The sequence below is a fragment of the Podarcis cretensis genome (assembly GCF_951804945.1).
Source record: "Podarcis cretensis genome assembly, chromosome: 13".
Taxonomy (NCBI): Eukaryota; Metazoa; Chordata; class Lepidosauria; order Squamata; family Lacertidae; genus Podarcis; species Podarcis cretensis.
In genome coordinates, this window is record NC_137182.1 from 17,884,439 (window position 1) to 17,895,423 (window position 10,985).

The 10,985-nt window shown below is 43.6% G+C and overlaps 1 protein-coding gene across 4 annotated transcripts in view; it reads left to right on the top strand.

The window, feature by feature from the left end:
- LOC307200707 (vomeronasal type-2 receptor 26-like) overlaps positions 1–9,734 on the top strand; it is a 39,414-nt gene extending 29,680 nt beyond the window's left edge. For 3 of the 4 annotated variants that reach the window (XM_079949517.1, XM_079949516.1, XM_079949519.1), the window contains 4 exons: positions 3,686–4,543; positions 7,409–7,636; positions 8,383–8,509; positions 8,794–9,731. In XM_079949517.1, the coding sequence (XP_079805643.1) occupies positions 3,686–4,543; positions 7,409–7,636; positions 8,383–8,509; positions 8,794–9,689 (2,109 nt within the window). In that variant the 3' untranslated portion in view covers positions 9,690–9,731. Of the gene's footprint in view, positions 1–701; positions 994–3,685; positions 4,544–7,408; positions 7,637–8,382; positions 8,510–8,793 lie in introns of all 4 variants that reach the window. The other variant, XM_079949518.1, reaches the window with a different exon arrangement.
- Positions 9,735–10,985: the final 1,251 nt, after the last annotated feature.

Below are 10,985 nucleotides of genomic sequence, written 5' to 3' on the forward strand. Positions count from 1 at the left end.
TCCAGTACCCATCACCAGGCAGGAGGGGAGATATAGGGGATGGGGGAGGTGACAGGATACTCCCCAAAGTGCAAGTGGTAAAATAGCTCTCTGACTTCACTTTGAGTTCTTGAGAGAGGCTTGCTTTGACCCCACAGTGTGTCATGGTGAGGGATGGGGAGAGAAATAGAAATTCCACCTGTTTCTATGCTCTCTACAGCACCAATTCAGCCAATTCAGTAAATACTCTTGTAAGAGCAGCCACACTACAGAATAGAAATAGGTTACCAAGGGGTAGGATGTTAGAGAAAAGGTGTGAACCCTTCCCTGGTCTAAATATTAAACCAAGCCTGAGAAGAGTTTCTGGTGAGGAATCTTAAAAGCTCATCTTGCCTTTGAAGTAGGGTTTTTAGATCACCATTTGTTCTCCTCTAAGCCGGGCTATGACAAACACACATGACACCCCAAGTTGAAAATATGTCAAGTTGAAAATGTTTCACGGATCTAGAAATATTGGTTACTATCCTACCTCTCTCTCCTCATATTCAAATGGATCTGAACCAACAAAAGAGTTCTCTGCTAAGATTGATACAAAGCTCTTAAAGGGGGGGGCATCCTAAGAAGCAGATAGTAGTGGAGGAGCAGCAACATGATAGTCTAGGAGCAATTTTCCAGTGTCTTGCATATCTCTCAGTTATACATCATAAAATTATCCATTGCAGTATTATGCCTAAGAACTATCAGCATATTCTGGTTTTGGTGTTTGCGGTCAAGGAGATCAATGAGAACCCCACGATCTTGCCTAATATCACCTTGGGATTCCACATCTATGACAGTTACACCAATAATAGGATGACCTACCGGGCCATTCTGGACCTTATCTCCATGCATCCCAGATATGTACCCAACTACGGGTGCGGAATCGAAAAAAATCTGATGGCTGTCATTGGGGGACTTGACTTTGGAACATCCCTCTACATAGCAACCATATTGGGTGTCTACAAGATTCCTCAGGTAAAATACTGATTTGGGCACTTCACAGCTCACTTATTATTATCTTTCCTAACCAGTGTTCAGCATTTCCGTGTGCTGCTCCGGTTCGCCAGAAGCGGCTTAGTTCTGCTGGCCACATGACCCTGAAGCTGTACGCCGGCTCCCTCGGCCTATAAAGCAAGATGAGCGCCACAACCCCAGAGTTGGTCATGACTGGACCTAATGGTCAGGGGTCCATTTACCTTTTACCTTTAACCAGTGTTCACCCAGTGTTCGCCATAGCTCAGCGCAGGCACCTCTCAGTTGGGCACCATTGCCATTCTATGAGAACATAGTTCAGAAGTTCATGGTGAGCTCCTGCACCTCTTTTTCTAGAAAAATTGCACTGGGTTTTAAAAACGTAATTTAATGGTAAGTCACTTTAGGAGGATTTCTATATTTAAAGGATTTAGATATAAAAAAATATAAATAGCTAAAAAAATTTTTTCCTAAGTTTACCTTGTATCTGAAAGAAAAAATTATTGGTGCCTGGTGAGCAACAAATGGGTTGCTGTGACCAAAAGGTTGTCTCTGATGTCACCTTTAACACTTTCCATGAGGAGGAAAGAGAGAGAATCGCCTGTCGACATGCAGAGGGCCGGGAGGCCAGCTGGTTAGCCCTGGCTGGGCCATCTCCTTCCAGTGGCCCGGTGCGAAGACCATCGCCTCTGCTCTGACATAAATCAGCGACCCAGGCTTCACAGCCAGGGCACACAATCAGCAGATCGAACTGCACACACAGAATAGGCGTGAGACTTGTGGAAGCATTCTACAGCTAAAGATTTTGTTAATCATAAATCAGGACAAAGAAACATGTCGTCTTTCTCTCATGTTGTCTCAGAGGGAACAGCAAAAGCAAAAGCAATACACACAACGGAAGTTCCCAGCTGGAATGTGCTGGAATGTAAACAGGCATGTGACATGTAACAATCCCATGTCTGTTACTTAAGGTGGAATGGAAATGTCAACATAGTCTCTGCCAGGGCCGTCCCTACCATAGTATCAAGTGAACAACCATATCAGGCCGTTTGTGATGGCCTGGGATTCTGACTTGGATGCTGAACCTGAGGAATCCCAGCCTGCAGAGGAGTCCCCACCTCCAGAACCAGCTGAGCTGGGGCTGGGGCTTGGGCCTGAAGGGTCCTCACCTGTGCTGGATCCTCAGGTGCAGGCACCAGCTGAGTCTTCTCTGGTTCCTGAGGTGATGGAGGACCCATTGCCTGCAGGTGCTCCACTCTCTTCCCCCCCCCCCATATAAATTTTTATTGGTTTTCCATCGATTATACATATATACAGTCTAGATTGCATAAGTTGCATATAACATAGCTGTTACAAGAATCATATATATAGTACACAGTTATTTTGGGCTCTGCCGAGCCTCGGACTTCCCTTCACTTCATTGGTAAGTATCAGATAATTTCTAAAGTTACGTGTTTTATATCCTTTACATATTTGCCAAACACTGTTAGAGTTGTTCCAACCCTGCCAGAGTCATCGAAGTTCTATACTTATCTCTTATATACGTCAGATATTTGTTCCAATTTTCATGAAACTTCTGGTCATCCTGGTCTCTTAGTCTTCCTGTTATTCTAGCTAGTTCAGCATAATTTATCATCTTGATCTGCCAGTCATTTATAGTAGGTATTAATTCCATTTTCCAGCTTTGGGCTAACATAGTTCTAGCGGCCGTTGTGGCATATAGAAACAGATTTTTGTCCTCTTTTTTGATTTCCTTGCCAACTATTCCTAGCAGGTGCTCCACTCTCAGCCCCGTCAGGGGAAGCTGATGTTGCCTCTGGGTCCGGTAACCCTCCAGCCTCTCCTGAGCTGCAGAGGCTCAGGGCAGAGAGGCGGAGGGAACTAAGTTCCCGCAGGAGTAGTGCTCGCTTCCAGGTCAGGAGGGGTGAGTCACCTGTGGATAGGGGCCGCCCTATGCCTTGGGGCAGATAAAAGCCAGCCAGCCCCAGTCCAAAGTTGTGGGAGCAACATTGTTGGTAGCTAGTTCCTGCCTGCACCCTGTCCTGCTTGTCTGCCAGAGCTCCTGACCTCACCTGACTCCCTGCCTTGGACCCAGCTTCAGCTTTGATGGACTGCCTCCATACTGCACCCTCGACCTCGGACTGGACTTGGACCTCGCCTCATGGTTAACCCACAGGACCAGCACACCGTTCTTCTTAAATCAGTGCTAGGGGCTGGGTTCCCACATGTGTGAGCTTTTAGGGGGCACATGTCGATGGTAGTTGGGGCAAGAGACATCCCTTTAGTTCTGTAGGCTGCACTTCAGCCATGCAAACACCAGATGTTTCCAAATCAACCTCTCTCTATCCAGGCAAGCAAGAGGCAGTATTACTGTTGAGAGACACATAATAGCCAAGTATCTGAACTGGAGGGGTCTGTGGCACAGGATGAGTGAGACATGTGTCCTGGGGACAAGCTCTGTAGAGTATCCCGAGAGCAGCATAAGGCCCTGGGTGTGAGGTTACTCATCCTTCTACAATCCAGTGTCTATGACTCTTTCCTGGATGTTGGAGCTATGTATGCAACACAGCCTCTCCTGGTCTCTGTCTCGGGAAATGCAGTTTTCTCTCCCACTCTTTTTGACAGAACAGACACCGCATATGAGTTCCTTCTACTACATCCATGAACCAATTTATATTTCTTCATTTCCTTTCAGCTCAGTTATGGCTCCTTTGCTCCACAGAACACGGATCAAAGCCAACCTGCTCCCTTCTATCGGATGGTGCCCAACGGAGACCACCAGTACACTGGGATCGTTGAGTTACTTCTCCACTTTTCATGGACATGGGTCGGATTACTTGCTGGCAATAATGAGATTGGAGAGAAGTGTATGCAGACGCTGCAACCTCTGCTTTCCAGGAAACATATTTGCTTAGCCTTCTTTGAGAGAACTCCCCAAGCTAGTTATGGGTATAATAACCTTCCTTTACTGTATCACCAAGTGAATCAAGTAATTGTGAAGAGCAAAGCCAGTGCTGTTATTTTCTGCGGGAATTCTGCATCCATACTTGCCTTACAACCAATGTTAGCACAATGGGAAAGAGAAAATGTGGCTGGGACACCTATGAGGAAAGTGTGGATTCTGACTGCTCAGCTTGATTTCATAGGAACCACTTATCCAAAAAGATGGGATATGCAAGTCCTCCAAGGTTCCATCTCCTTTACAGTTCATTCCAATGAGGTGCAAAGCTTCAGAACCTTTCTTCAGCTCCTAAACCCCTTTGAGGAAAATGGAGATGGTTTTCTCAAGCAGTTCTGGACCCTGGTTTTTCGCTGTTTATTTCCAAACTCCAACATGGAGGAGAAGCCCAGTGGAAGCTGCACCGGAGAGGAGAAGCTGGAGGAGCTCCCTTCATCTGATTTTGAGATGAGCATGACTGGCCACAGCTACAGTGTCTATAATGCTGTCTATGCCATGGCACATGCTTTACATAACACATTGTTGCACAGGTCCAAGCAGAGGGCAGCGATGGAAGGAGAGATGCAGGAGCTACCAAAACTGCAAGCTTGGCAGGTACTGACTACCATTTGAAATGGGCAGGATCATGATGTCCAGGGGTATGTGCAACAGTGCCCTGAAAATTAGTATAGATAACCATACAGCATTTCTCTCATTCACCTTCAATCTCTTCTATTATTATTTCCTTCCTTCTGTGCAATAAACACTCAGTGTGCCTTTTTTGCACTTTCCCTATAGAGAATTTGAGAAATAAATTTGATGGTTTTTCCAAGACACAATATATTGGAAGTGACTGTAAGTCAGGCTTCCTCAACCTCGGCCCTCCAGATGTTTTTGGCCTAGAACTCCCATGATCCCTAGCTAGCAGGACCAGTGGTCAGGGATGATGGGAATTGTAGTCTCAAAACATCTGGAGGGCCGAGGTTGAGGGCAAGATCCCATCTCTCCTCATTGCCCACGGTGTCTGTTAGAACTGCAAAGCCATTGCAGACAGGGATTTGAAAAGGGACGATATCATTTGCCAGGAAATAGTCTATCTCTGATCATTTATGTAGGAATTAAACACTATTTCCTATTTACAGAGTTATGTGGAAGAGAGCGTGGGTTGTTTGACCCTTTAAGTAGTTCCCTTTCCCCTCCTATAAAAACTATGCAATGGACTCTCTTTTATATTTTAAATAGAGAATAACTTTTACTCAGTGTACTTGCACGGGTTAGATTAAATATACCAGACAGGCAGGTGTTCCTTATGTTACCAATACATCTTACATAGATTTGAATCTAAGACAAAAATTGCTACAGACTGACTAACTCTGAGACAGGCAGCAGCATAACTGAAATTATACTACGAAGCATCATGCCTCTGTTGGAAAAAGGAATGGATCAAATTAGAGAATGGAGAGTTGTTAGACTTAAAAAGGATTTGATAAGAGATTTGGTTGGCATGCTTATTTATGGTATGAGAAGAAAAAAATCCATAAAGGTTTCGAAAACCACATCTTCTGAAGATCACTGATAGAGGTGTGGGAGAGGTATAAAAATTTGTTGGAACCTAGACTCCCCCAGTGGATTTCACCATTAGAAGTGATGAGTTTGAAAAAAATCAATATGAGCGGGAGGTGGACAACATATGGAGAATTGGTAATAAGAGGGTGGGGGGGGGGAAATGGAAAATGAAAACTTATGAAGAGGTGAAAGAATCTGTTTATGACTGGTTACATTACTATCAGATTAATGAAATGTTTAAAAAAGATTGTAAAATGTGTGGGTATGAAGGTAAAGAATCAAAATTCCAAGTGGAGGTACTGAATAATGAGTATAAAAATCTGTCTAAAATGTATAAAATGTTGCTGGAGTGGCATACAAAAGATGAAGAGGTAAAAGCAATAATGATACATTGGGCAAGAGATTTTGGTTATAATATACAGTATGATGATTGGATGAAAATTTGGAATGAAAGGTTAAAATTCACGGCATGTACAGCGTTGAAAGAAAATGTAATGAAAATGGTCTACAGATGGTATATAACGCCAGTTAAACTGGCTAAAATGTATAAAACATGTAATAAGTGTTGGAAATGTAAAGAAAAAGAAGGTACTTTCTATCATATGTGGTGGGAGTGTAAAAGGGTGAAAGACTTCTGGGAGATGATATACAATGAATTGAAAAAGATGTTGAAATATACGTTTGTTAAAAAACCAGAGGCCTTTCTATTAGGAATGGTAGGAAATGAAATTAATAAGAGAGACTGTAAACTGTTTCAATATGCAGTGACTGCCGCAAGGATACTTCTGGCCCAAAGATGGAAGCAGGAAGAAATTCCAACAGTGGAAGAATGGAGAAGGAAATTGACTGAATATGCAGAATTGGATAAATTGACTGGGAAGATTCGATATCAGAAAGACCAAAAGTTTATCGAGGACTGGGGGAAATTTACAGAATATCTGAAAAATATATGTGATGTACAGACAATGCTTGTTGGTTTTGAAGAGACTCTGTGAGATAGTAAGAAATACTGCAAAAAAGAGAGTAAGAGGAAAAGGAGTTGGTAAAGGCAATATTATGTTTAGAAATGCGTTAACAAATAGAAATTTTACGAAAGATTGACAGAGAAACTGAGGGAAGTCAAAAAATGGAAGAATGAGTGTAAAACAATTTGTTGATTGTATAAAATTGTTTGGAAAACGAATAAAAATTATTCAAAGCTAAGCTAAAACTGCTGCTCTGTTAAGACTGTTCATAACTGCCATAATTGTACCAACTGAAATAAGTGCCTCCCGCAAAGGACATCACAGAGTTCTCTAGCCCTTGTGAGCATTAAGCCTTTCCTTAGCATTTTGGATGCTTTCATCTCACAATTTAAGGGCTGGGGGAGTTAGCTCCACCATTGCTCTTTCCATTTTACAAGCTCTCATCCCCTTACGCTGCTATTGGGGGCCTTTAAGACACTTATTGGTAAGCTGGAAAAGTCCTACCAAGCCAATTCCAGTGGCTTCTCCAATTGCTCTGTGGTTCTTCCGACCAGGGAGAGGGGAGGGAGGAGAGAGTTTTAGCCACCAGTGTTTCTTGTAGTGAAGTGAGCAACAATGAATTCAGTGCCTTTGATGATGAATTTGTTGTGCAAGACGGTCCAGAGTGGAATGGCAAGATGTTATGGAGACTTTTTGGGGCTACTGCATCTGTAATCAAAAGCTTCCACCCTGTGGCTTCAGCCCTTGTCATTGTTTCTTGTCCAGCAGGGAACTATGTGCTTTAGCTTATTTAAAAGGTGTATAAACCACCCTTCAAAAGATTTAAAGCTCTAGTCTGAGCTTTAAAATCCCTGTCATTTACAGGCAGACTATCTGCCCCAAACTGAGTTCAGTAAGGAGGGACATTCGGGCTTTAATTCAGTGCTCCTTTGTTTCCCTTTCAATGCAGCTTCACCCCTTTCTTAGGAGTGTCTCATTTAACAACAGTGCTGGAGAAAAAGTATCTTTTGGTGAAAACAGGGAATTAGAAACGGGATTTGATATTACGAACTTGGTCACTTTCCCAAATAACTCCTATGTGAGAATCAAGGTTGGGAGGATAGATCTGGAGGCTCCCCCAGGAAAGCAATTTTCCATTCATGAGGACCAAATGGTGTGGCATAAAAGTTTTCTCCAGGTGAGGAATGACAGCAATGTCCATGAGATGTGTGTAAACAAAGTATTATTGCATTGCAGATCATGAGTCAGTGTGTTCCTATCAAAGTGTGGTACATATCTTGAAGCACATGAGGAACATGGAATCCTTATTTTGCTTTTTTATTTTTTTATTTTTTTCGGACCCGTTACCCAGTATGTTTTCCAGGTCTTCATACTACACCCCTGATTGCTCCTTGTCTTTGGCAGGAAGATATGAAGGAAGCTTCTAAAAGGAGTCAGCTGAAGCCTCTTTTCAGTTGGGAAATGTGATAATAACACAATGTTCCAAATCCCAGAGAGGCTTCTAAGCATGTTCAGACATGTGTGCTAGACTGCTCCTTACACCCCCCTACTCAGCACAGGAAGATCAGAGGCGGAACAAGTACAGCAAGGATGTCTCTGGACATTGGGTACAGGGCTGGTGATATTCACCCACTCCTAAATCTGAGCCCCCGTGCATTTTTTGTAGTGCCTGAAGAAGGCTCAAAAGAAAGCCATTTTAAGCACCTCCCCATCCCCCAATTGTGGATAGTGGTATTTTTCACCCTGAGCTGGTTCTAAGGAGATCATTCGCACCTCTTAGTCAATACTAAAATCCCACTGCGCATACAATAGTGAGAATTCTTGGAATGTCATGCGTTCCTAATTGTAGCTGAGATAATGGGAGGCAAAGATCCTATACAGCTATATGTGCTAAACTGTTCCCACGCTTATTCCAATGGACAGGTTCCACCCCATTCTGTGTGTAGCCCAAGTTGCCCTCCTGGATCCAGAAAGAAAAAGAAGGAGGGGGAGAAATTCTGCTGCTATGATTGTGCTCCATGTCCCCAAGGAAGGATTGCTTCCCAGAAGGGTAAGAGACACAACTCTCCCCCTCCCCCCCTCACACACTACAGTGGCCAGGCCATCCCAATCCAAATATCTCCACAGTTGACATATCAGATGAGGATGGTAAGAGGCACCAGTAGCTACACATGCTAGTTGGCTTGGGGTTGAAACACATTGCATTGTATCTGGTTTGTTGGGAAATACCTAAGATATTTCCGATTTCATCCTAAGAGGTCCATATTGGTGGAATTTGTAGTTGCTCTTTAAGACATGATGAGTCTGCATCTAATCTTTTCTTTTTTACCTCAGACATGAATGACTGTACTGGATGCTCAGAAGATCACTACCCAAACAAGGACCAAACACAATGCATTCCAAAGACAATCAGCTTCCTGACTTTTGGAGAACCACTTGGGATGTGCATATCATTCCTCTCTCTCCTTTTCTTTCTGCTCACACTTTTGGTCTTAGTAATCTTTGCTAAGCATCAAGACACACCCCTCGTCAGGGCCAACAATCGAGATCTGACCTACACTCTCCTCATGTCTCTCCTCCTTTGCTTTCTCTGCCCCTTCATCTTCCTCAGCCAACCAGAAAGAGTGAGCTGCCTGCTCCGACAAATGACTTTTGGTGTCGTTTTCACTGTGACTGTTTCTTGTGTGTTGGCTAAAACCGTCACCGTTGTTCTGGCATTCATGGCCACCAAACCAGGATCCAGAATGAGGAAATGGGTGGGGAAAAGACTGGCAAGCGCCATTGTGTTGACTTGTACTATTATCCAAGCTGGTATTTGCACTGTGTGGCTGGGAACCTCTCCCCCATTTCCTCATTTTGACAAGTATTATCTGACGGGAGAAATCATTCTGGAATGTAATGAAGGGTCAGCTGCCATGTTTTACTGTGTCCTGGGCTACATGGGCTTCCTGGCCATTGTCAGCTTTGCTGTAGCATTTTTAGCCAGGAAACTGCCTGATAGCTTTAATGAAGCCAAATTTATCACCTTCAGCATGCTGTTGTTTTGTAGTGTTTGGATCTCCTTTGTTCCAGTGTACCTGAGCACCAAGGGAAAACACATGGTGGCTGTGGAGATCTTCTCCATCTTGGCCTCCAGTGCTGGCTTAATGGGTTCCATCTTTGCTCCCAAATGCTACATTATTATGCTGAGGCCTGACCAGAACACCAGAGGGCAATTAATTAGAAACTGAATGAGAGCGAAAAATAATAATTTTACAGGTGTGGCATTTAAAACCAACCAACCAACCAACCAACCAACCAACCAACCAACCTTTTTGTGTTCCCTTTTTGGTGGTGTTGCTTAATGGATGATACTTCACAAATGGTACCAGAACATTCATTTCCTTTCACAGAACACCTCAGGTTGTAGTCTTACAATTACTTGCGAATTATCTCCACTGAAATTAATGAAATTCACTATGTGTATATAGGATTACAGTTTTAATAAAATATTCTAGTATGCAATGGAAGCAATCACATACAAAAGAAGATGGCGTAAAGCAAGTCCAGCATAAGATATACAAGTGTAAACTACTCCAGACGCAAGCCCAATTCAGCAGCAGCACTATTGTGGCCTGAACAGGCCTAACTCGGCAAGAGAGAACAAACCTCTAAAATATTGTTGGAGTTATAACATCCCATTTGGCAGCTTAACTTACTCTGCTTTGCCAAGTTACATGATGAAATGGACAGGACATTTATTTACTTATTTAGCCTATCTCCCTCTACAGTGGTACCTCGGGTTACATACGCTTCAGGTTACATACGCTTCAGGTTACAGACTCCACGAACCCAGAAATATTACCTCGGGTTAAGAACTTTGCTTCAAAATGAGAACAGAAATTGTGCTCTGGCGGCGCAGCAGCAGCAGGAGGCCCCATTAGCTAAAGTGGTGCTTCAGGTGAAGAACAGTTTCAGATTAAGAACAGACCTCCGGAATGAATTAAGTACTTAACCCAAGCTCCACTGTACTCTGGTTCTATTCCTGCACCTCTTCTTGGAACACCCCCTTTCCAGGTTTTATACTGGCTTAAAAATTATTGGACATGGCTCAGCTGGCTGGGTTCTGGCTGAGCAAGGATGTGGAAAATTTGCTGGCATATCTGTAGCTGAGCTGATGATGAGAGAGTTACACTAGCATAGCTTGGCTGCAGCAGGGATCTCCCAGCTCAGCCAGAGACCCACTAGACAGTGGCGTAGCAAGGGGTGTGTGTGTCCTGGGGGCTGTTGCCCCAGGCACACAATCGGGGAGGGGAGCGAAATAGGCACCGCCTGCAGAGATCCCTGTCGCACCTTGCCTGGCTCCAGCAGCGATAAATACCATGGAATGGACATTGCTAATGCACATATCAAGTTTAGCTTTGTGCCCATGTGGTGCAGTGGTTAGAATATTGCACTTAGAACAAGAAGACATGTGTTCATAGCCTTGCTAAAAGGGCCCCAACCAATACGATGTAATAGAACAAAAAAGCCAAGTCAATGGCTAT